This window comes from Quercus suber, unplaced genomic scaffold, assembly GCF_002906115.3.
Source record: "Quercus suber isolate HL8 unplaced genomic scaffold, Cork oak 2.0 scaffold_264, whole genome shotgun sequence".
NCBI lineage: Eukaryota > Viridiplantae > Streptophyta > Magnoliopsida > Fagales > Fagaceae > Quercus > Quercus suber.
Genome location: NW_027069720.1, coordinates 898493 through 924237, shown reverse-complemented (window position 1 = coordinate 924237; position 25745 = coordinate 898493). Strand labels below are relative to the sequence as shown.

At 37.5% G+C, this 25745-nt stretch overlaps 2 protein-coding genes across 5 annotated transcripts; both read left to right on the top strand.

The window, feature by feature from the left end:
* The first annotated feature begins 987 nt into the window (after positions 1-987).
* LOC112002926 (eukaryotic translation initiation factor 4G) lies at positions 988-6472 on the top strand. Its single transcript, XM_065781354.1, has 9 exons — positions 988-1097; positions 1205-1446; positions 1650-1843; positions 1938-2108; positions 2249-2322; positions 2462-2518; positions 2626-2779; positions 2929-3461; positions 3747-6472. The coding sequence occupies exons 2-9, from the start codon at positions 1277-1279 to the stop codon at positions 5691-5693; spliced, it is 3300 nt and encodes a 1099-aa protein (XP_065637426.1). The 5' UTR covers positions 988-1097; positions 1205-1276; the 3' UTR covers positions 5694-6472.
* Positions 6473-14081: 7609 nt separating this feature from the next.
* LOC112002925 (eukaryotic translation initiation factor 4G) lies at positions 14082-25359 on the top strand. 4 transcript variants are annotated; one of them, XM_024035087.2, is made up of 10 exons: positions 14082-14213; positions 14322-14551; positions 14748-14941; positions 15042-15206; positions 15347-15420; positions 15566-15622; positions 17613-18986; positions 19114-22358; positions 24505-24699; positions 24800-25359. In XM_024035087.2, the coding sequence occupies exons 2-10, from the start codon at positions 14385-14387 to the stop codon at positions 25128-25130; spliced, it is 5802 nt and encodes a 1933-aa protein (XP_023890855.2). In that variant the 5' UTR covers positions 14082-14213; positions 14322-14384; the 3' UTR covers positions 25131-25359. The 4 variants fall into 4 exon arrangements, with proteins under 4 accessions (XP_023890855.2, XP_023890854.2, XP_065637425.1 ...); XM_024035086.2 differs by having other exon boundaries at positions 15036-15206; XM_065781353.1 differs by lacking the exons at positions 14082-14213; positions 14322-14551; positions 14748-14941; ... (1 more) ...; positions 15347-15420; positions 15566-15622 and adding exons at positions 16027-16270; positions 16467-16660; positions 16761-16925; positions 17066-17139; positions 17278-17334.
* The last annotated feature ends 386 nt before the right edge of the window (positions 25360-25745 follow it).

Genomic DNA, 25745 nt, shown 5'->3' with positions numbered 1-25745 from the left:
ATCCATATGATAAGGACTTCTTTGTGTATATATATGTAATTTAGAGCATGGCTCTGAAACATGTTATCAACCTATTTGATTGCTTCAAATTTTTTTTCTTTCCCTTTTTTTTCACCTTTCATTTTCATCTTAAACCTGTTCAACTTCTTCTTTTTTTTCTTTTTTCTTTTTTTAATTTTATTACAAGATAGAATTTCTATTCTAACATAATTTAAGTGTATATGTGTGTGAAACTCTCTCCTAGAGACTTGAATCTTGGCCCTTCCCCTCCACACCCTACAAATATTTATACTTGTAGGGCGACCACCGCACAAAGAGTACGCGATGGTAAACCTATTCAACTTCCTCAAAATACTAGAAGATTTGACAAAACTTGCTAGTGATTAGAACACAATTAATTATAATTAATAAATGGGATTTTATTTTTGTACCTCTTGATGTCATGGGCAATAATGTGTCAATCCATGAAGCAATTATTTGCACACACACACACTTGGCACACAACAAGTTTTCCCCTTCCTTTATTTTTTTTATTTTTTTTAAATGGCTCTCGATTGGGCGAGTTTGGATTTTATCTTTACGTTAGGAGCAGAGAAGAGTCTAAGAGACCGTTTGGGCAGCCCGTTACGATTTGTGTTTGCGTTTTTTCCTTTTTTTTTATTTTATTTTTTTTTTGCTTTCAGCCGTATAAAAAGAGTTTTTCAACTGTGATGCACTGTTCATGGTTACTGTACGGATACTGTTCAATGAACAGTAGCCGCACTTGTTAATAAACAGTACATATGTGCACGGTTCACGGACCCACAATTTTCACTTTTTAGCAATTTTTTCATTAAAAATAGGTCCCACGATACTATTCACACATTTAAAAATTATTTTACTACAGTGTTTTTAATTTCCAGTTTTCAATTTTCAGCTGCATCCAAACGGCCCTAATCTTGATACAAAGCGTTGAAGTGGCAAAAGTAAGTAAGATTTTATTTGCGCAATTATTTACACACACTTGGCACACAACAAGTTTTCCCTTCTAATTCTTTATTTTAAAATGGCGGCGAGTTAGGATTTTAACTTTACTAACTCCAAAACTTTCTCCTCAGGTACTCTAAACTTTCTCTCTCGATTGTGTTTCTGTTTTTTGTTTACGCTCGTTACAGTTTGTTTTCGTTGTTGTTAATTGTTGTGGTTGGATCTTGTTTGGTTACAGAGAAAATTTTGTATACAGAAAAAAAAAAAAAAAAAAAAAGATCGGAGAGGGGAATCTTACGGATTGGGATATATGTCCTACAATCAATCAAACAGGTCGGAGAAGATTGAAACGACGCAGTATAGGAAAACCGATAGGCGATCCTCCAGCTCCAATCAGCAGCGGAGCTCCTCAGGCTCGTACGGTAAGGGCGGCGGCGGGCTCGCCCCTTCTCCGTCCTACAATTCCTCCAACTCTCGCAGGTCATCTCTCTCTCTCTCTAGGGTTTCCCTTTTTGTTTCCAAAGTTTTGGTTTTTATTTTTATTTTTATTTTTTGTTTTTGGTTTGGTTTGTAATTAGGGTTTGCAATTTGATTTTTTTTGTTTGTGTTAATGGTGGTGATTTGTGATTTGAGGTTTTGATTGTTGTTGGTTTTTTTTTTTTTTTTTTTTGTGTGTTTTTTAGTTATAAGAAGAATAGCAATGATGCTAAAGGAGGGCAATCTAGGGCACATGTGCCTACTGTTAGTGTGAATTCGTCGGCGAATTCGTCTACTACGTTGGACTCTAGTGCTACGACCAATGCTGCTGCCGCATCTACGCCACGGACTACTACAGCTGTTGTACAGAATGGTTCCCATGTACACCCCCAATTACATGGTATGGTTTAAAAATTGTGTCTTTGATTGGAGGATGTTGACGGGTTTTTGTTATAATTGAGAAAAAATGCAAATTTTGATTTGGGTGTTGATAGGAGCAGCTGATGCGCCGGTTACAAGCGCAGCTGCCAAGCCAGCTGAGCCGCCAGCACCAGCACCAGCAGCTGCTGTGCAGAGAAGCACCCGGCCTGTTCCGAAGGCTCCAACTTCTCAATCTTCCGCCATGAGCTCTGACCCGGCCGCAGCTCCCAAAACACCAGTAAAGGGTATGTGTTATTTAGATGCATCAGATATAGTTTTTGAATTTTGTTATAATGTGGGAGACTATCAGTGTTGGTTTCTCTTGATGGTGATTAGTAGTTCTAGCCCAATGTAACTAATGATATGCTATTTGTTTATTGATCAGCCCCAGGAGATGCTTCTAAGCCTTACCCCTTCCAGTTTGGGTCCATAAGTCCTGGTTTCATGAATGGGATGCAGGTATGGTTATGATCTCACATTTACTATATCAACATTGTTATTTTTTTTTCTTTCCCTAAAGTGCATGGTGCTCGGTAATTTTTTTTTTTTAATATTATTTTTGTAGATTTGAATGATTGTTTTTATCTTGTGGTTGTAGGTTCCTGCTCGGACAAGCTCAGCGCCCCCAAATTTGGATGAGCAGAAACGAGATCAGGTTTTTACTTACCCTTTTCCTATTTCATCTTTTGACCTGCTTGTCTATAGAAAATCTGATGCTTAATGGTAGCCCCCTAACCTCCCTTCCTGTTCTCTTTCAATTAGTTTGGAGCGATAGGGGATCCTTTTTTGAGTTTAAATTGTTGGGATCCTCCAGCTCCAATCAGCGGCGGAGCTCGTCAGGCGCTTACGGTAAGGGCGGCGGCGGGCTCGCCCCGTCTCCGTCCTACAATTCCTACAATTCCTCCAACCCTCGCAGGTCATCTCTCTCTAGGGTTTCCCTTTTTGTTTCCAAAGTTTTGGTTTTTACTTTTTTGTTTGTTGTTAATGGTGGTGATTTGTGACTTGAGGTTTTGATTGCTGTTTTTTTTTTTTTTTTTTTTTTGGTTTTGGGATTTTTTTTTTTAGAAATTGATGGGACAACTGATAATTTAGAGATATTGAACTCCACTGATTTGGGTTCTTCTGATGTTGGAAGCTCTCATGGTGAGAAGAGCTCTACTGTAGATGCCTCTTCAAGCAGAAGTGACAGCATAGGTAGTAATGAGATTGGTACAATGTCAGGTACATCAGATCAGCAGTCTGCTCCTATTCCAGCCCCTGATCTTAAGGAAGCAACTTCAAAACCTATCATTGATCAGAATAATGCAAAGGTTACTTCTAAAGCAACAAAGAAGAAGAAGAAAAAAATTCTTCTGAAAGCTGATGCTGCTGGGACAACCTCTGATCTTAAGGAAGCAGCTTCAAAACAAGAAGGGGAAGATGCAGAGATCATTATTGGTGGATTGGCCCCTTTGCCAGCATCAGGTGCTAAGGATAAACCTATCCTTGATCAGAATAAGACAAAGGTTACTTCTAAAGCAACAAAGAAGAAGAGAAAAGAAATTCTTCTTAAAGCTGATGCTGCTGGGACAACCTCTGATCTTTATAATGCTTATAAGGTTTTTACTTACCATATTCCTATTTCATCTTTTGACCTGCTTGTCTATTGAAAATCTGATGCTTAATGGTAGCCCCCTAACCTTCCTTCCTGTTCTCTTTCAATTAGTTTGGAGCTTTATACAATGTACTATTAAAACTTGGCATATTTTTTATTTGCCATTTCCTTTGTGCTTCAATTGTTGGTGTTGGGATAATTCAATTACTCAATTTTGAATGTTGGAAATTTATGGCATTGAGTGCTTGTAATTTGACAACAAACCTTTCTGTGTTTTTTTGATCCGCAGGCACATCATGATTCCTTTAGACCTCCCCATCCATTGCCAATTCCTACTGCACCCAAGCAGCAGTTCCTGAGGAAGGATGCAGTTGATGCTGAACAAACCAATACTGGGGAGGCTCATTCGGTGCCAAAGGTTAAAAAGGATGTGCAAGTCTCGCCTGCGCCACCTGCAAGCCAACCTCAGAAGCCTCCTGTACTTCCTCCTATGGGTGGGATGTGGCCAATGCAGTATCACCAGCCACAGGTTTCTGTGCAATTTGCTGGCCCCAACCAACAGCTTCAATCCCAGGGTATGACAGCCGCTCCACTTCAAATGCAGTTGCCCATGGGTTTATCAATGGCAAATGCGCCCCAAGTGCAACCGCCCATGTTTCTCCAACCCCATCCTATGCAGCAGGGAATCATTCATCAATTAGGCAACATGGGAATGGGTCCTCAGTTGCCCCCTCAATTAGGCAACATGGGAATGGGCATGTCCCCACCGTACCCCCAGCAGCAGGGAGGAAAATTTGGTGGCCCCCGTAAAACTACTGTTAAGATTACTCATCCAGATACACATGAAGAGTTGAGGGCCTTGAGGCTTGACAAATGGGCTGATTCTTATTCAGATGGTGGGTCATTGGCTCCTAGGTCTCTTCCTAATATACCACCTCAATCCCAGCCTATTCCATCATTTGCACCTTCTCATCCTCTTAACTTTTATATTCCCAATTCTTTCAATGCCGGTTCTATGTTCTATCCGCCTCAAAGTTCTGTTCCTTTAACAAGTAGCCAGTTAGCACCCAATTCTCAAGCACCGAGATTTAATTATCCAGTTGGCCAGAATCCCCAAAACATGGCGTACATGAATCCATCAGCTCTTAATTCCCTACCTGTAAATAAGACTGGGACCCCAATGCATGTCACTGTAGATCTACCAAAACACGGAGGGGAAGATGCAGAGATCATTGGTGGTGGATTGGCCCCTTTGCCAGCATCAGGTGCTAAGGATAAACCTATCCTTGATCAGAATAAGGCAAAGGTTACTTCTAAAGCAACAAAGAAGAAGAGAAAAGAAATTCTTCTTAAAGCTAATGCTGCTGGGACAACCTCTGATCTTTATAATGCTTATAAGGGCCCAGAGGAAAAGAAAGATACTATTTTGTCTACAGATTATACTGAGAGCATTTCTACTTGTGTGAATGAGAAGCAGGCACCTGCTGATGCGGTTAAAGTAGATGCTGTTGCTAGTGAAATGGGTGGACTGAACAAAGCTGAGCCCGATGATTGGGAAGATGCTGCTGACTTGTCTACTCCAAAATTAGAAGTTTCAGATGATGGACAGCTAATTCATGGAGGACTGGATCATTATGACCATGATGGAGATGGAAGTATGGCCAAGAAGTATTCCCGAGATTTCCTCCTGAAATTTTCTGAGCAATGCACTGATCTCCCTGAGGATTTTGAGATTAAATCTCATGTAGAGGCATTGCTGAGTGCTAATTTGAATCTCTTTCATCTTGTTGAACGTGATTCATACCCTAGTCCAGGTAGAATCGTAGACAGGCTGAGTGCAAAGAAGAAGGGAAAAGAAATACCAAGCAAAAAAGAAAAAGAAAAGAAGAAGAGAAAAGAAATTTGTCTGAAAGCCGATGCTGCTGGGACAACCTCTGATCTTTATAATGCTTATAAGGGCCCAAAGGAAAAGAAAGATACTATTTTGTCTACAGATTATACTGAGAGCATTTCTACTTGTGTGAATGAGAAGCAAGCACCTGTTGATGCGGTTCAAGTAGATGCTGTTGCTAGTGAAATGGGTGGACTGAACAAAGCTGAGCCCGATGATTGGGAAGATGCTGCTGACTTGTCTACTCGAAAATTAGAAGTTTCAGATGATGGACAGCTAATTCATGGAGGACTGGGTCATTATGACCATGATGGAGATGGAAGTATGGCCAAGAAGTATTCCTGAGATTTCCTCTTGAAATTTTCTGAGCAATGCACTGATCTCCCTGAGGATTTTGAGATTACATCTCATATAGAGGCATTGCTGAGTGCTAATTTGAATCTCTTTCATCTTGTTGAACGTGATTCATACCCTAGTCCAGGTAGAATCGTAGACAGGCCGAGTGGGTGATCTCGATTATTACTTCGTGGTAGTAGTAGTAGTAGTAGTATGGGTTCTCAGGGTGGAATGCCTAGAAACAGCCCTGATGCTGACAGGTGGCTGCGTAATGCCAATATTCAACAGAAGGGTTTACTTCCTTCTCCTCATACTCCATTACAGATGATGCACAAAGCTGAGAAGAAGTATGAAGTGGGTAAAGTGACGGATGAGGTACAGGCAAAGCAAAGGCAGTTGAAAGCTATTTTGAACAAGCTAACTCCTCAGAACTTTGATAAACTTTTCGAACAAGTGAAAGCAGTAAACATTTAGGCATTTGGCAATACCTTCCAAAAGACCAAATAATAAGGGAAGCTGAGCTCACGCTCCAAATGCTTCGAGCTGCACAGCACTTGCTCATTCTCTCATTGGCATTGTGGTTCTACTACATTTAGTTATTTGGTGCCGCTATATAACTCTCTGCTGTTATCTGTATTTATCATTTTTAAGTGGCAATGGCATGTTCTAATTTGGTGCTAGGATCAGTTTTGTTATGGTATTTTTCTTCTTTTTTGTACTTTGTTATAAGCAAGAGAGATGTACAGGTTCAATTCCCTTGGTCTTTTGCAATGTACATAGTTTGCGGATGATTGCATGCATGGTGATTAGACTCAATTCAAATGGAATATCGTCATGTAATTAAAAGAAAAGAAAGCACAGCTAGACTGAACCTTTTAAATGCATTACTTGCCTAAATGATTAACTCAACTTTAACATGGCATTACTGTTTATCTTTCTTGTTTTATGGAGATTTGTGCTTTTTGTTTACCAATTATGCATGGTTAGAGGATTAAAACTTTCCCTATTAGTTCCTTCAAGTTCTCTTAACTTTGGATTATGCGGACAACTCATTAGACAGTTGCTGGCTAAGATAAGTTTCTTCTGAAGATTTTAATGCCATTGTTTGATTTCAACTTATATTGTAGGCTGCTGTGCTAACTCAACTGTTAAAATATATAGGAAAGGAGATTCACCAAATTTATCTTCTTACACTACGAATACGTTTGGATAGAAATGATTTCTCCTTCGTTTGTGTTTTTTTTTTCTTTTTTCTTTTCAGCGCCTCTTGCAGTATTCACGGGACATTAACATTGCATTTAAGCTTATGAACAGTAACCCACATATGAACAGTAACTTTTTTATTGTTTTTAGTTTTCAGTCTTCAATTTTCAATTTTCAACAAAATATATAAGCGGTATCCAAATGGACCTTATATATTGTTTTTTTTAAAATGTTATTTTGCTAAATAATGGTGAACATTAGTCATTAGTCAGTTTTGCTCATTGAGGATAACTACTGGTTTTTTTAGTTGTTATTTTATTCATACATGGTGACTTTTTGATCTGCGTCCAGAAGCTCCAATGTAGCATTTTCTTCTTCTTCTTCTTCTTTTTTCTCTTTTGCTCATGAAGGTATCACTAGAACATCTTATTTACTGTCCTGCAATTTCAGTATTTAGAGTTTTTCTCCATAATCATTAGCCTTTAACTATTTCTATGCTCATGTTGCTTGCCTACTTAAGAAGGTATCAAGATGTTCATATTGGGTTCTTCTCAAAACCAAAAAAAGAAAAGATAAAAGAAAGAGATGTTCATGTTGTGCACTACCTTATATAGCTGCTAGTAGTATACTCACAAATTAACTAAAAATTTTATGTAAAAGGAAAAAAATATTATCAAAACTATCATATATATAAAATAAGTAAGCCACTTAAAACTCTAAATTAACTCTATAATGCATACATATATATCGAACCAGTCAATGACAGAATGTAGTGTGAACTGTGAAAGTTTTATTATATTAAAATATAAATATTAAATTTAATTTTAATTCCTTGACATTTTTGGCAATAGAATTTTAGTTGGAGTGTAATTTTAACTTTTTTGAAACTTAAATAAAATGGTTACTTAAATTAAAATATCCAAATAATTAATGAGATATATATTGAATTTTAGTTGGAGTAGAATTTTAAATTCCTTGAATCTTGGGTAATAGATTTTCAGTTAAATTAAACTATTTTAATAAATAATGTTAGATAAACCAGTTTAAAAGTTACGTAGAATACTTCTTAACATGTATGTACCTATTAACAATGTGATTGGTTGAAGTTGGAGTTGCTATAATTATATGAACACATTACTTTACCAGGTACTTGATTAAGCCATGCCGTTGAAACAGAGAGTCTGAGTCTCTGAGATAACCTTTGCACCTATCACTTTCATACAAGTCTGTGTGTGTTTTGGTCAACCAGAAATCCATATGATAAGGACTTCTTTGTTTATATATGTAATTAAGAGCATCGCTCTGAATCATGTTATCAACCTATTTAATTGCTTCAAATTGTTTTTTCTTTCCCTTTTTTTTCACCTTTCATTTTCATCTTAGACCTGTTCAACTTCCTCAAAATACTGGAAGATTTGACAAAACTTGCTAGTAGTTAGAACACAATTAATCATAATTAATAAATGAGATTTTATTTGCGTACCTCTTGATGTCATGGGCAATCATGTGTCAATTCATAGAAGCAATTATTCGCACACACACTTGGCACACAACAAATTTTCCTCTTCTAATTCTTTATTTTAAAATGGCTCTCGATGGGGTGAGTTAGGATTTTATCTTTATAGTAGGAGTAGAGAAGAGACTTAATCTTAATACAAAGTGTTGAGGTGGCAAAACCAACGACATAAGCCTTGAAATTCAAAACAAATACCTAAAACCATTACCATATTGAACTATTAACACCAAGTAGAACAATCCATGGGGGCAATGATCCTTTGGGCCCCTTATAAACTTGTAGAAATTCTTTTAATATTAATAATTTTTGTGCTCTTTTGTCTTTAAAACTTTAAACAGTGGATTCCTTTTAAAATCTGTAAATTATACCATTACTATACCACTTCCCCAAGACATCCTTTTTCAAATTGAAATCATTTTAGTTGTATATATGAAAATAATTTGAATATTTACTTTTAGTTGTTTAACATTATAAGTTTTGAAGTGATCCTTGAGAAAAAAAATAAGTGACAATCTTGTAAAAATGAAAAAGAAAAGAAAAGGAAAAAAAGTAAACAATTCATTATTATTTCATAAAAGACCAAAAGAAAAGAAGAATAAGAAAACTTAAGAAATTAATGGTAATTATTATACTTTTGGTTGGGCTATCCAACCATCAAATCCCATTTTTTTCTAGTTATTTTGATTGGGCCTTGAGAGATTTTCAAGTCCAAATGCATGGAGTCCATTTCTTTGGGCCTACTTTGTTGGGCTGTGAACAAATTAGCCCCAAACAATTGGTAAAAAGCCTGAATGCACCATTGAAGCCCAAAAAGAAAAATGCTCAGTCTCATGATCTATCACCTGACCTCACCTCTTCTCTTAAAATTGGCTGCCTAGTTGTAGTTGATGCATTGCCCATAAGTTGAATCCACAGTTTAAAACCCACCAAGAATCTTTGCTTCAACACCAATTATACCAAATTGCCAATAATGTTTCACCACATCTTCAAGCAACAACTTCTGTCCAGTAAGATGGACACCTCTTATAGAAGCATCAGTTTGCCAAAACATTCCAAATGTATAGAACATATACATAGTTGGATAAGTGTAGGTTACAAACCTTATACATAGTCTTGTTAAAATCACTTTGCAAAATGCTAACAACTTTGGAGCTCTAACTAGGTACATCCACATGTTTCTAACAAAAATGTCTAGGGCTCAAATACCTCTCTCTCTCCTAGTGTTACATGTTATAACTATAGAATTATCTTATGAATAAAATAAAAAATCAATATTTCAAAATCTCTAAAAATATCAATCATCAAATCCCTTCCATATCAGTAATCTATATATCTATTGTAGGGATATTAAGGCCAGTAGGATGTATTGGACCGAGGGCCCAGTCCGAGGACATCTCATAAATCCGAGGATGGATAAACGTATGATAGAGGTCAGCATTAATAAATAAAGGAAGGGATTTAGGCGTTATGTTTCAGGGAAGTGATCCGAGGATGAATGCTTCCTCGGCTAAGCAAAGCCCAAGTCAGAAGATGCAATTTGACATCAAGAGCAACATTCCAAACAATTCCACTGATGATAATAAGTATCAAGAAGGAATAGGATATAGGGAGGCTATGAAATATCTAAAGGGAAAGCTGCTACCACCGCATTAAATGCTCTACAGCTAATTCTCTGTCCGCATTAATGAGGAAGTTATATCTAAACAGTAGCTTTCAGCCTTACAACTACTACCTAAAGACTTCAAGAAGGTGCTAATATGATAAAGATCAACACCAACGATTTGATCTGCACGTGGATGGTGGAGATGGAAGGGGAAGATAGTATAAAATGAAAGAGATACCTTGAGAGAAAAAAGTGAAGAAATTAAGAGAAAAACACTGTAGTAATCAAGAACTAAATTTATAATCAAACTTGAGAGAAATATATAAGAACTGATCTCCTCGAATTGTGTCGATGACGATTTTCTTTAGATTAGACCAATCTATTTTCATTTTATTATGATCTGAATCTACTATACTTGTTATCCAACTCATTAAAGCCCAATTTTCTAATTCACTCTCTACAAATTCATTGTATTGGGCCTTTTGGGCCTAGGTTCACCCATCCTTTGGGATAGGGACCCAAATTGTAACCTTACATCTATAATAATAATAATAATAATAGGTAAAAATGAAAGAAACTCAAATTATAATTTAAAATTAGAGTTCTAATTTTGTGCCATGTGTCCCAAATTATTTATTCTTAAAGAGTTTTATTTTTTAATTTTAGAATCAAATGTGGGACTGCATCATAAATATTCATTCAAGTGAGTTATTAAGTACAAAAACCAAAGAGTCTATAATAAATGATCTGTAAAAAAAAAAAAAAAAAAGTGCTTCCCAATAATTAAAAAAAAATGGACAATTTACATTTTATACCTAATAATATTCTTACAATTTTTTTTAAAGAGTTAACAAAATATAAAAATGAGTATCAATAGTATTTAAATTATATATATATATATATATAAGAATTATATTATGCATCTTATTGTATATCTTTAAGTTTATTTATGTATATGCATAGGGTCACAAGCTAGTATTTATAACTTTAAGGTCTTATCAATATAATTGATTTCTTTTATAGTAAATCTCAATTGTCATTCACTCATTTGTGAGGACCAATTAAAGAGAGAAAAGAAAGTTTATAGTTCTTCTATTTTTAAACTTTTAGTGGACATGAAAAAGAAAAAAAAAATGTAGTTCTTCTATTTTTGTTTTTTGTTTTTCAAAAAAAAAAAAAAAAAGTTTATAGGTAGAGTGACTTTTTGCCTAAAATTTATTTTGGTCAATTGTTTAAATTATTTTATTTATACACGTTTATTATGTGATTTGAACTTAGGGTCCGTTTGGTTCCCGTAAAATATTTTCCGGAAAATACCTATTTTTCGGAAATGCTATTTTCCGAAAAAGGAAAATATTTTTAAGTGTTTGGTTGTATTATGAAAATTATTGTAGAAAATATTTTCATGTGTTTGGTTCTTTTAGGCAAATGCTATTTTCCGGCAACAACCACACAACAACGACAACAAAAAATTGATTCCGGCGACAACAACAACGCAACAACAACAACAACAAAAAATTGATTCCGGCGACAACAACAACAAATTGATTCCGGCAACAACAACAACACATCAACAACAACAACAAAAAATTTATTTCGGCAACAACAACAACACAACAACAAAAAATTTATTCCGGCGAGTTTAAAAAACAAACTGAGATGGGTCTGGGTCGTCGAAGGTGTGGGTCTCGGCGATGGGTCGACGACGACATCTGGGTCGAAGGTCTGGGTCGTTGAAGGTCTGGGTCGTCGGTCGAAGGTCGAAGGCGATGGATCGAACGTCTGGGTCGAACGCCTGGGTCTGGGTCGAACGATTTGGGCTTTGGGTTCGTGGGTCGCCGGCTCTGGTTCGAAGATCGGTGGGTCGTGGCGATCGTGAAGATGGGTTCGCCGGCGAGCTGGGCTCTCTCTCTTCGATCTGGGCTCTCCGTTTCTTCCTTCCTCTCTCTCTCTCTCTCTCTCTCTCTCTTCGTGCTCTGTTTCTCTTTTCCGGAAAATTAGATTTGAAGTGAAAATGGAAGGTGAATTCGTTTTCAGCCTTGACCACTGGTCAACGGAAATTAATTTCCGGAAAATGCGTTTTCCGTGCGCAACTAAACACCCGTAAATACTGAAAAGCATTTCCGGAAATGCTTTTCACCTGATTCAAACGCAGCCTTAGATTTACTCCTACCTACTAATGGAAAAAAACAACTAAATAAAACCATATAATTATTATTCCAACCATATCAACCTCTTTTGATAAATACAATAGCCCAAAGCCATGAAACCCAACCGAACTACATAATAATTGATATGAAACGATTGATTTTCCCATGTTATTAAGAAATCTGAAATACCACAAATTCCGAAATTTGCCATGCACATTGTCCAAACTATTCAATGAACCTACCTTTTTATGTCAAAAATACCCTTTCCACAAAATACTCTCCCATTATTTGAAATATTCCTTTCTCCAAAGGAAAACCTCTCGACTAAGTTTCATCCACATACCACTTTCTTAAACCCAATTTGCCACTCCTACCCCCATGGATCAACAACACGTGGCCCTACTACAACTCCAACTAAGAAAGGAACTCCAAACCGAAAGTAATAAGTAATGGTAGCCTTCAACCGACGAAAAGCCTCATAATCTCAAATATTGAAAAATAGGAAAAATTAATAAAAAAGCGTTTCATTCATTTTGGAGTGTTTTTAAGGACTCCGTAAATCATTCTACGTGTCCAGATCTTAACGGGTTTTAGTGCATAAAAAACTAAACCGAATCCTTTTTAAAGTAATAAATTGAAAAATAGGAAAAATAAATAACATGTGATTCATTCATTTTTTTAGTGTTTTTAAGGACTCAGTTAATCATTCTACGTGTCCAAATCTCAGTGAGTCTCAGTGCATAAAGAACTAAACCGAAGCCTTTTTAAATTAATAAATTGAAAAATAGGAAAAGTAAATAAAATGTGATTAATTCATTTTTGAGTGTTTTTAAGGACTCAGTAAATCATTCTATGTGTCTAGATCTCAACGGGTTTCAGTGCATAGAACTAAACCAAAGCCCTTTTTAAAGTAATAAATTGAAAAATAGGAAAAATTAATAAAAAGCGATTCATTCATTTTTGAGTTTTTTTAAGGAGTCAGTAAAACATTCTACGTGTCCAAATCTCAACGGATTTCAATTCATAGAAAACTAAACCAAAGTCTTTTTAAAGTAATAAATTGAAAAATAGGAAAAATTAATAAAAAATGATTTATTCATTTTTGAGTGTTTTTAAGGAGTCAGTAAAACATTCTTCGTGTCTGAATCTCAACAGGTTTCAATTCATAGAAAACTAAACTGAAGCCTTTTTAAAGTACTAAATTGAAAAATAGGAAAAATTAATAAAAAGTGATTCATTCATTTTTGAGTGTTTTTAAGTAGTCAGTAAAACATTCTATATGTCTGGATCTCAACGGGTTTCAATGTATATAAAACTAAACAGAAGCCTTTTTAAAGTAATAAATTGAAAAATGGGAAGAAAAATTTAATAAAAAGTAATTTGTTTCATCTTTTGAATTTTTTTAAGGAGTCAGTAAAATATTCTACATGTCTATATCTCAACGTGTTTTTGGTGCATAGGAAATTAAATCGAAGCTTTTTCAATGTAATAAATTGAAAAATAAGAAAAAATGATTCATTCATTTTTTTAGTGTTTTTAAAGAGTCAGTAAAACATTCTATGTGTTCTAATCTCAATCGGTTTCAATATATAGAAAGAACACTTCTAATTTATCCTCGACTAGTACAATGGAGCACCCATTAAAGAGTGAAAAAAAAGAAGAAAAGAAAAAAAAAAGAGTTGATGAGAGAAAGCTAGAGCGAGAAGATCTCTGATCTCCTAAAAAACCTACTCCCTCCCGCTTTTGAGTTTTGACCACCTCCCTTCGCTGCTCAGTTTGTTACCGCATATATACGCACCCTCACCTCTCTCTCTTTCTCTCTAAAAACTCAAAATTAAAATTTTTTTTTAAAATTAAAACAGGAAAAAAAAAACAATTTTTTTCTATTTTAATTAAAATCTCTTTACAAAAGTAACCCTTCTCTAATTTACATTCTTTTCTTTTTTTTTTTCATCTCTCCTCCTTTCTTTCTCTCTCTCTCTCAACATCTCTGATGAGCGCCCAATAAACCCTAATTTCGGTTTTTTTTTTTTCTCTGTCCCTCTCTCACTCCTCAGGTACTCTAAACTTTCTCTCTCTAACTCTCTCGATTGTGTTTCTGTTTTTTGTTTACAGTTTGTTTTCTTTGTTGTTAATTGTTGTGGTTGGATCTTGTTTGGTTACAGAGAAAATTTTGTATAGAGAAAAAAAAAATATATCGGAGAGGGGAATCTTACGGATTGGGATATATGTCCTACAATCAATCAAACAGGTCGGAGAAGATTGAAACGCAGTATAGGAAAACCGATAGGCGATCCTCCAGCTCCAATCAGCAGCGGAGCTCTTCAGGCGCTTACGGTAAGGGCGGCGGCGGGCCCGCCCCTTCTCCGTCCTACAATTCCTCCAACTCTCGCAGGTCATCTCTCTCTAGGGTTTCCCTTTTTGTTTCCAAAGTTTAGGTTTTTATTTTTATTTTTATTTTTTGTTTTTGGTTTTGGTTTGGTTTGTAATTAGGGTTTGCAATTTGATTTTTTTGTTTGTTGTTAATGGCGGTGATTTGTTATTTGAGGTTTTGATTGTTATTGTTTTTTTTTTTTTTTGTGTTTTTTTAGTTATAAGAAGAGTAGCAATGATGCTCAAGGAGGGCAATCTAGGGCACATGTGCCTATTGTTAGTGTGAATTCGTTGGCGAATTCGTCTACTACGTTGGACTCTAGTGCTACGACCAATGCTGCTGCTGCGTCTACGCCACGGACTACTACAGCTGTTGTACAGAATGGTTCCCATGTACACCCCCAATTACATGGTATGGTTTAAAAATTGTGTCTTTGATTGGAGGATGTTGACGGGTTTTTGTTATAATTGAGAAAAAATGCAAATTTTGATTTGGGTGTTGATAGGAGCAGCTGATGCGCCGGTTACAAGCGCAGCTGCCAAGCCAGCTGAGCCGCCAGCACCAGCACCAGCAGCTGCTGTGCAGAGAAGCACCCGGCCTGTTCCGAAGGCTCCAACTTCTCAATCTTCCGCCATGAGCTCTGACCCGGCCGCAGCTCCCAAAACACCAGTAAAGGGTATGTGTTATTTAGGTGCATCAGATATAGTTTTTGAATTTTGTTATAATGTGGGAGACTATCAGTGTTGGTTTCTCTTGATGGTGATTAGTAGTTCTAGCCCAATGTAACTAATGATATGCTATTTGTTTATTGATCAGCCCCAGGAGATGCTTCTAAGCCTTACCCCTTCCAGTTTGGGTCCATAAGTCCTGGTTTCATGAATGGGATGCAGGTATGGTTATGATCTCACATTTACTATATCAACATTGTTATTTTTTTTTTCTTTCCCTAAAGTGCATGGTGCTCGGTAATTTTTTTTTTTTTTTTTAATATTATTTTTGTAGATTTGAATGATTGTTTTTATCTTGTGGTTGTAGGTTCCTGCTCGGACAAGCTCAGCGCCCCCAAATTTGGATGAGCAGAAACGAGATCAGGTTTTTACTTACCCTTTTCCTATTTCATCTTTTGACCTGCTTGTCTATAGAAAATCTGATGCTTAATGGTAGCCCCCTAACCTCCCTTCCTGTTCTCTTTCAATTAGTTTGGAGCGATAGGGGATCCTTTTTTTGAGTTTAAATTGTTGGGATCCTCCAGCTCCAATCAGCGGCGGAGCTCGTCAGGCGCTTACGGTAAGGGCGGCGGCGGGCTCGCCCCGTCTCCGTCCTACAATTCCTACAATTCCTCCAACCCTCGCAGGTCATCTCTCTCTAGGGTTTCCCTTTTTGTTTCCAAAGTTTTGGTTTTTACTTTTTTGTTTGTTGTTAATGGTGGTGATTTGTGACTTGAGGTTTTGATTGCTGTTTTTTTTTTTTTTTTTTTTTTTTTTTTTGGTTGGATCTTGTTTGGTTACAGAGAAAATTTTGTATAGAGAAAAAAAAAATATATCGGAGAGGGGAATCTTACGGATTGGGATATATGTCCTACAATCAATCAAACAGGTCGGAGAAGATTGAAACGCAGTATAGGAAAACCGATAGGCGATCCTCCAGCTCCAATCAGCAGCGGAGCTCTTCAGGCGCTTACGGTAAGGGCGGCGGCGGGCCCGCCCCTTCTCCGTCCTACAATTCCTCCAACTCTCGCAGGTCATCTCTCTCTAGGGTTTCCCTTTTTGTTTCCAAAGTTTAGGTTTTTATTTTTATTTTTATTTTTTGTTTTTGGTTTTGGTTTGGTTTGTAATTAGGGTTTGCAATTTGATTTTTTTGTTTGTTGTTAATGGCGGTGATTTGTTATTTGAGGTTTTGATTGTTATTGTTTTTTTTTTTTTGTGTGTTTTTTTAGTTATAAGAAGAATAGCAATAATGCTAAAGGAGGGCAATCTAGGGCACATGTGCCTACTGTTAGTGTGAATTCGTCGGCGAATTCGTCTACTACGTTGGACTCTAGTGCTACGACCAATGCTGCTGCCGCATCTACGCCACGGACTACTACAGCTGTTGTACAGAATGGTTCCCATGTACACCCCCAATTACATGGTATGGTTTAAAAATTGTGTCTTTGATCGGAGGATGTTGACGGGTTTTTGTTATAATTGAGAAAAAATGCAAATTTTGATTTGGGTGTTGATAGGAGCAGCTGATGCGCCAGTTACAAGCGCAGCTGCCAAGCCAGCTGAGCCGCCAGCACCAGCACCAGCAGCTGCTGTGCAGAGAAGCACCCGGCCTGTTCCGAAGGCTCCAACTTCTCAATCTTCCGCCATGAGCTCTGACCCAGCCGCAGCTCCCAAAACACCAGTAAAGGGTATGTGTTATTTAGATGCATCAGATATAGTTCTTGAATTTTGTTATAATATGGGAGACTATCAGTGTTGGTTTCTCTTGATGGTGATTAGTAGTTCTAGCCAAATGTAACTAATGATATGCTATTTGTTTATTGATCAGCCCCAGGAGATGCTTCTAAGCCTTACCCCTTCCAGTTTGGGTCCATAAGTCCTGGTTTCATGAATGGGATGCAGGTATGTTTATGATCTCACATTTACTAAATCAACATTGTTATTTTTTTTTCTTTCCCTAAAGTGCATGGTGCTCGGTAATTTTTTTTTTTAATATTATTTTTGTAGATTTGAATGATTGTTTTTATCTTGTGGTTGTAGGTTCCTGCTCGGACAAGCTCAGCGCCCCCAAATTTGGACGAGCAGAAACGAGATCAGGTTTTTACTTACCCTTTTCCTATTTCATCTTTTGACCTGCTTGTCTATAGAAAATCTGATGCTTAATGGTAGCCCCCTAACCTCCCTTCCTGTTCTCTTTCAATTAGTTTGGAGCTTTATACAATGTACTATTGGCATATTTTTGATTTCCCATTTCCTTTGTGCTTCAATTGTTGGTGTTGGGATAATTCGATTACTCAATTTTGAATGTTGGAAATTTATGGCATTGAGTGCTTGTAATTAGACAACAAACCTTTCTGTGTTTTTTTGACCCGCAGTTACGTCATGATTCCTTTAGACCTCCCCCTCCATTGCCAATTCCTACTGCACCCAAGCAGCAGTTCCCGAGGAAGGATGCAGTTGCTGCTGAACAATCTAATACTGGGGAGGCTCATTCAGGGCCAAAGGTTAAAAAGGATGTGCAAATCTTGCCTGCACCACCTGCAAGCCAACCTCAGAAGCCTCCTGTACTTCCTCCTATGGGTGGGATGTCCATGCCAATGCAGTATCACCAGCCACAGGTTTCTGTGCAATTTGCTGGCCCCAACCAACAGCTTCAATCCCAGGGTATGACAGCTGCTCCACTTCAAATGCAGTTGCCCATGGGTTTATCAATGGCAAATGCGCCCCAAGTGCAACCGCCCGTGTTTCTCCAACCCCATCCTATGCAGCAGGGAATCATTCATCAAAGCCAGTACACTGCTCAAATGGGTCCTCAGTTGCCCCCTCAATTAGGCAACATGGGAATGGGCATGACCCCACCATACCCCCAGCAGCAGGGAGGAAAATTTGGTGGCCCCCGTAAAACTACTGTTAAGATTACTCATCCAGATACACATGAAGAGTTGAGGCTTGACAAACGGGCTGATTCTTATTCAGATGGTGGGGCATCGGCTCCTAGATCTCTTCCTAATATGCCTCCTCAATCCCAGCCTATTCCATCATTTGCATCTTCTCATCCTCTTAACTTTTATAATCCCAATTCTTTCAATCCCAGTCCTATGTACTATCCGCCTCAAAGTTCTGTTCCTTTAACAAGTAGCCAGATAGCACCCAATTCTCAAGCACCAAGATTTAATTATCCAGTTGGCCAGAATCCCCAAAACATGGCATACATGAATCCATCAGCTCTTAATTCCCTACCTGTAAATAAGACTGGGACCCCAATGCATGTCACTGCAGATCTACCAAACTTGGAACATTCTCGTGATGTACATAATATAATCTCCTCTGCTCCACCAACAGTGATACCAATTACAGTAAAGCCAACTCCTGGTTCTATCGGGGAAAAGGTTGCAGACTCATTGCTGCCAAAAAGCTCACATGGTGTTGAAAAGAGTGAACCTACTAGACATGTGAGGCCATCTGGGGAAGTCAGCTCATCTCATCCTCAAAGGGAAGTTACTGAATCATTGGCCTCCAAGTCGTTGCCAGTGGCTACTAAACATTCTGTGGTGGTATCTGCTGCAGTTTCTTCTGAGGGCCTTGTATCGAATTCATCTTCTTCTGCTTCAGTTTCTCCATCTGAGGAATCTGTACCAGTTGTGCCCACCAATGAAGGCAGACGAAGGGAAACTCTTAGTAGGTCAAACTCTATCAAAGATTATCCAAAGAAGATAAGCAAGAAGGGATTTATCCAATCACAGCATCAGGTACTTTTATGCTTTACTTGTCTACTACCTTTTCTATTAATATTCTTTCAATTTCAATTAGTATCTTTTTTTTTTTTTTTTAATTACTTCTTAATCTGTATTGCAAAAATTTAATTCCTTTTCACAGGTTGGCAGTCAATCTGCTTCAATCTCAAGTATGCCTTCTCGGGCCCTGGAGCAGGGTATATCTTCCAGCAGTGGAGTTTTTGGTACTGTAGAAGCTAAAACAACTGTTGCTACACCTACACCTGTAACTAGTGAAGGTGTTTCATCAACCCAACAATCACTGTCAAATGTTAGTGGTGGTACTCCTGATGCTTCTGAATTAAAGTCTGACACTGTTGTAGAAGCCTCCTATAGTGTTTCATCTGAAATTTCTGGTGCCAGGATCATTGATGATACGCTTGAAACTGTTCATCAAGCTAAGCTAGACAAATCCTCTTCACAAGATGAGGAATTAGTAAATGAAACTGTAGGAAAAGATGAACAAGGAGAAAACAGTTTACCTGCTGGGTCCACACAAGTTATCAACAGTAGTGAGATATCTTCAGAACCTATCTCTTTAAAATCCTTAGAATTTAATAAAGAGGTAAAAGAATCTGGACATGATTCTGGTTTGAAGGTAGTAAGTGACGAGGTCTTAACCATAGAGACTGCACAGAAGCGGCTGGATGAACCCGTGAGCCATCATGCAGAAATTGATGGGACAACTGATAATTTAGAGATATTGAACTCCACTGATTTGGGTTCTTCTGATGTTGGAAGCTCTCATGGTGAGAAGACCTCTACTGTAGATGCCTCTTCAAGCAGAAGTGACAGCATAGGTAGTAATGAGATTGGTACAATGTCTGGTACATCAGATCAGCAGTCTGCTCCTATTCCAGCCCCTGATCTTAAGGAAGCAACTTCAAAACACGAAGGGGAAGATGCAGAGATCATTGGTGGTGGATTGGCCCCTTTGCCAGCATCAGGTGCTAAGGATAAACCTATCCTTGATCAGAATAAGGCAAAGGTTACTTCTAAAGCAACAAAGAAGAAGAGAAAAGAAATTTGTCTGAAAGCTGATGCTGCTGGGACAACCTCTGATCTTTATAATGCTTATAAGGGCCCAGAGGAAAAGAAAGAAACTATTTTGTCTACAGATTATACTGAGAGCATTTCTACTTGTGTGAATGAGAAGCAGGCACCTGCTGATGTGGTTGAAGTAGAAGCTGTTTCTAGTGAAAAGGGTGGACTGAACAAAGCTGAGCCCGATGATTGGGAAGATGCTGCTGACTTGTCTACTCCAAAATTAGAAGTTTCAGATGATGGACAGCTAATTCATGGAGGACTGGATCATTATGACCATGATGGAGATGGAAGTATGGCCAAGAAGTATTCCCGAGATTTCCTCTTGAAATTTTCTGAGCAATGCTCTGATCTCCCTGAGGATTTTGAGATTACATCTGATATAGAGGCCTTGATGAGTGCTAATTTGAATCTCTCTCATCTTGTTGAACGTGATTCATACCCTAGTCCAGGTAGAATCGTAGACAGGCCAAGTGGGGGATCTCGATTAGACCGTCGTGGTAGTAGTAGTAGTATGGGTGAAGAGGACAGGTGGGGTAGACTATCTGGTCATTTTCCAATTCGTGATTTGCGTTTGGATCCTGTTCCTCTTTATGGAGGTAATACAGGTTTTCGACCTAGCCCAGGAGGCAATTATGGTGTTCTCAGGAACCCGCGTGGACAGGCACCTATGCAGTACCCCGGAGGAATCCTCTCTGGTCCCTCCATGGGTTCTCAGGGTGGAATGCCTAGAAACAGCCCTGATGCTGACAGGTGGCTGCGTAATGCCAATATTCAACAGAAGGGTTTATTTCCTTCTCCTCATACTCCATTACAGATGATGCACAAAGCTGAGAAGAAGTATGAAGTGGGTAAAGTGACAGATGAGGAACAGGCAAAGCAAAGGCAGTTGAAAGCTATTTTGAACAAGCTAACTCCTCAGAACTTTGATAAACTTTTCGAACAAGTGAAAGCAGTAAACATTGACAATCCTGACACTCTAACTGGTGTCATCTCACAGATCTTTGACAAAGCTTTAATGGAACCTACTTTCTGTGAAATGTATGCCAATTTCTGTAGATGTCTTTCCGAGGAACTGCCTGATTTCAGCAAAGACAATGAAAAGATAACTTTTAAGAGGGTGCTTTTGAACAAGTGCCAGGAGGAATTTGAGAGAGGGGAAAGAGAGCAAGAAGAAGCTAATAAAGCTGATGAAGAGGGTGAGATCAAACAGTCTGCAGAGGAAAGAGAAGAAAAGAGAATTAAGGCTCGAAGACGAATGTTGGGTAACATTAGATTAATTGGGGAGTTGTACAAGAAGAAAATGTTGACAGAGCGAATAATGCATGCATGCATCCAGAAGTTGCTGGGTCAGTATGATAATCCTGATGAAGAAGATATTGAAGCTTTGTGCAAATTGATGAGTACTATTGGAGAGATGATCGACCATTCCAAAGCCAAGGAGAATATGGATGCATATTTTGAGAGAATGAAGGTGTTCTCCAACAATATGAATTTATCTTCTAGGGTCAGGTTCATGTTGAAGGATTCAATTGATTTGAGAAAGAATAAATGGCAACAGCGGAGGAAAGTTGAAGGGCCGAAAAAGATTGAGGAAGTGCACCGAGATGCTGCTCAAGAACGACAGGCACAAACTAGCAGGTTGGGGGGTCGAGGAAGCATCAACACTTCAACAAGGAGGACACCTATGGATTTTAGTTCAAGAGGGTCAACTATGTTGTCTCCCTCAAGTGCGCAGATGGGTGGTTTCCGTGGCCTGCCTAGTCAGGTTCGTGGATTTGGTGGTCAAGATGTTCGGTTTGAGGACAGAGTGCCTTATGAGGCTAGGACCTTATCTGTTCCCTTGCCTCAAAGACCTATTGGTGATGATTCTATTACTCTTGGACCTCAAGGTGGTCTTGCAAGAGGAATGTCAATTAGAGGACCGCCAGCAATGTCAAGTGCTCCTGCAGCTGAAATATCTCCTAGTGCTGCAGACCCCCGAAGAATGGCAGTTGCCTTGAATGGTTACAGTATGGTGACGGAGCGGACAACTTATGGCCCAAGAGAGGAACTCCTTCCAAGATATATTCCGGATAGATTTGCTGCCCCAGCAGCTTATGACCAATCAAGCCCTCAAGAGCGTAATGTAAATTTTGGTAACAGAGACCTAAAGAATCCCGATCGGAGTTTTGATAGATCAGTTGTCACTTCACCAACTCCACGCATGGAGGGAGCAGCTGTTCCCCAAAATGTTCCTTCCGAAAAGTTGCCTGAAGAACGCCTTAAAGATATGTCCATTGCAGCAATTAAAGAATTTTACAGGTATCTTCATGTCCTATGCATGCATCTATCTTCCTGTTTAATCCAGTTCTTTTTCTCTAAGTTAACTTCAGAGAAACTAGCATCATATGTATGCTAGTGTAAAGTTTATGTGTTATGTTTCAATTTCCATCTTGTTTGATTACTTGATTCAAGTACTGAGTTGTTTGCTTATTATACTTTGCAACTGATGTCCATAACGTTAAGTGTTGTCAAATGAAGAATAATGGCTATCCTTTCCTTTGTGCCCTTTATTTATTTTATTTTTTGTATGGATTTATTATACTTTGCAACAGATGTCCATAATGTTGTGTTGTCAAATGAAGTAATATAGCTATCCTTCCCTTTCTGCCTATTTGTTTTGTATAGATAGGAGATAAGATTAGTATTTCAATTTATTCCCGTGGAACTTTAGAGAAGAGAAAAAAATTGAGCTAAAAGTTCAAATAAATTGAGATGTCCAGTTACTTATCCCCAAAAAAAAAAAAATTGAGATGTTCAGTTAATTTGTTTTGAGACTTCTTTTATGAATGTGGTGGCAAAAAGTGTTTTGATGGCTCCTTGGGTACTGCTTATCACATTTGGACCTGAGGAGGGTGGAATGATAAAATGGCAGCTTTGGAAATAAGCATGTTTCATTAGATTGTTTAGATGTGGAAGTAACTATTTGTGCCGACTTGTACAATTAGTATTTTTTAACGGGGATTTTCTTGGCTTCAATTGATGTGAACTTGAGCTTGTTTCTTCCTCTCTCTCTTCCCCCACCACCCCCCCCCCCCCTCCCCCTCCTCTTCTCTTCTTAAAACCAAATAGCTAGTCCAATTAACCCAATTTTTGGCTGACAACAAATTATGGGATTCTATCAAGTAGATCATGGTTCTAATTCCTCTACCATGGCAATATTGTAACTGTGATTTAATCTAACTTTGTTCTCTTAAGAATTGTCTTATGCAATTCATTTGTCACTTCCAAACTTGTTTCACCAGCATTTTCCCGCCAATTAGTTTGGGAAGAATCTTAGCCTGCTTTTATGGAAAGTACTTATAGTAAATATTTGGCTTGTTTGGAACTGTTGTCTGAGCTTTAAAACTGTTTTGAAAGCACCAAAATGGTGTTTTCTGAAATTGGTTTGTGTTTTCACAACCACCAACTTGTAGTCCCAAATATTTTTGGGTTGGCTATGAATCCTCAACAATCTAGATGGTGTTGGACATGTCTATTCAATTCTATCATGATTCACGTTTTCTATTACATCATTAATTGAAATGTCCAAATTGTTGTGTTTTAAGTTTAAGATAAATAAAACCATTGAAAACATCTTATTTTGTATGCCTTTTTCCTTTTTCTTTTTCTTTTTTGTGGGTGTGTGGGTTTCTATAGACAGTTTTTAGAAACCTTTTTTAAAGGGTAAAATTTAGATACAATACATTAAGTTCCCCAATTAAATTATAAACACTTGGGTGTATCAAATTTGATTATCCTTGGAAAAGATGACATTTTTTTTGTTTTACTGGTCAATGCAACTAGGTGTTTGAATTTAATTGGGGAACTTAAGGTACTGCTCCTAAGGTAGACATAAACTAACGACTAGGTTATGAGTAATATATCTTATAATTGTGTGGTAATGCTTTGTCATATGTTAAGTTTTTCTAAAATGATTGACCTATAATTAAAAAAAAAAAATTCTAAAATGATTTAGATGAGACTATGTGAACCTTATATTAGTTAATAAATTCCATGGCCGTGCCATTTTTATTTTATTTTTTTGCCTGGCTAGTTCTATTTTCTACGAGAGGTTCGTTGATTCATTTCTGAGGCATTTGAATATTCATTATATTTTTGGCTTTCAAAGTAAAGAGACGGAATAAATAATATGTAGTAGTTGTTTACCTGCTGTTTGAATTAGGTTTTTGGCAAAAGTGAAGGTCATTTTATTACTTTTTCTAGTTGTTTGGTTTAGGGTAATCTCTTAGGAAGGACTCCCAAGCATTCTCATGTTTGGTTGCAAATGGCTTAAGGGAATTCAGATGCCTGTAGTTTTAACTGTTGGCATGGTTGTGATATATAGCCTTCTTATTTATAATATAGATTCCATAGGTCAATCTGTTGTATTTATCGATATATTGAATGAAAGTCATTCTACTTTCAGTGCCAGAGACGAGAAGGAAGTCGAATTGTGCATAAGAGACATGAATGCCCCAAGCTTCCATCCATCAATGGTATCTCTATGGGTCACAGATTCATTTGAGAGGAAGGATGTGGAAAGGGATGTTTTGACTAAGCTTCTAGTCAATCTTACAAAGTCTCGTGATGGTGTTCTGAATCAAGCCCAGCTCATCAAAGGGTAAAAAATATCTAACAATTTGTCAATCATAGTTGTATTTGTCTGTCATTTATATTTGGTGTTTTATTTACTTGCTGCTGTTTTTCTCCCATCTGGCCAGGTTTGAATCTGTTATGACTAATCTGGAGGATGCCGTAAATGATGCCCCAAGAGCTCCAGAGTTTCTTGGTCGTCTCTTTGCGAAAGTCATTACAGAACATGTGGTCCCTTTGAGTGAGATTGGGCAGCTAATATACCAAGGAGGAGAGGAGCCAGGTTGTTTGCTAGAAGTCGGGCTTGCAGCAGATGTTCTTGGAAGCACCTTGGAGGTAATAAAATCAGAGAAAGGAGATTCTGTCTTAAATGAACTCCGCAAAAGCTCCAATTTGCGCATAGAGGATTTTCGACCTCCGAATCCTAACAAGTCAAGGAAATTAGATAAATTTATTTAGAGGATAGTGATGCTCGTTGTATCTTTTAAGGAAAGGAAAAAAAAATGAAAAGAGGAATTATTCTCTAGTGGTTTAGGGTACTTAGTAATATCCAAGAAATATTTTTCTGTGGGTGGGTGGGGATTATATATTCGGTTTCTTTGTCCATGTCTTAATATTATTCTTGAAATGTTAACTGCAATTATGAAAGGTTCAATTGAGCATCAGAATTTTAAGTTTCCCACTTTTATTTTACTTTTTGGTTTTGTTGTGTCATGAGATGGATCTCGTTACAGTTTATGCTTTAGCATCATATCAGTCATTATCGAATGAATGAGTAGATGTTTATTGCTTATAAAATGTCACACAATTTGACTAATTTATCTTAGGATCAAATATTTTATTAAACTCACTTTTAAGATCTTTACATTAAACTAGAAATCATCATTTCGGAGTTTTTAATAATAGATTTTCACAATGATTTTTTTTTTTTTTTTTGATGGGGATTTTCACAATGATTTTTGAGTATCAGTTTTTAAAACCTGAATGCAGAAGCCTCCTACCAATGTAGTATGTATGAGACAACATGCAATTAAATACTGGACTTGGTGAAATATACAAGGAATTGGGAGTTTA

Bases quoted from the DNA above. Each gene is read 5' to 3' on its own strand.
- LOC112002926 (XM_065781354.1), top strand. From the start codon at position 1,277: ATGTCCTACAATCAATCAAACAGGTCGGAGAAGATTGAAACGACGCAG. The intron at 1,447-1,649 runs GTCATCTCTCTC...TGTGTTTTTTAG, and splicing joins AATTCCTCCAACTCTCGCAG to TTATAAGAAGAATAGCAATG. The intron at 1,844-1,937 runs GTATGGTTTAAA...GGGTGTTGATAG, and splicing joins TGTACACCCCCAATTACATG to GAGCAGCTGATGCGCCGGTT.
- LOC112002925 (XM_024035086.2), top strand. From the start codon at position 14,385: ATGTCCTACAATCAATCAAACAGGTCGGAGAAGATTGAAACGCAGTAT. The intron at 14,552-14,747 runs GTCATCTCTCTC...GTGTTTTTTTAG, and splicing joins AATTCCTCCAACTCTCGCAG to TTATAAGAAGAGTAGCAATG. The intron at 15,421-15,565 runs GTATGGTTATGA...TTGTGGTTGTAG, and splicing joins GTTTCATGAATGGGATGCAG to GTTCCTGCTCGGACAAGCTC.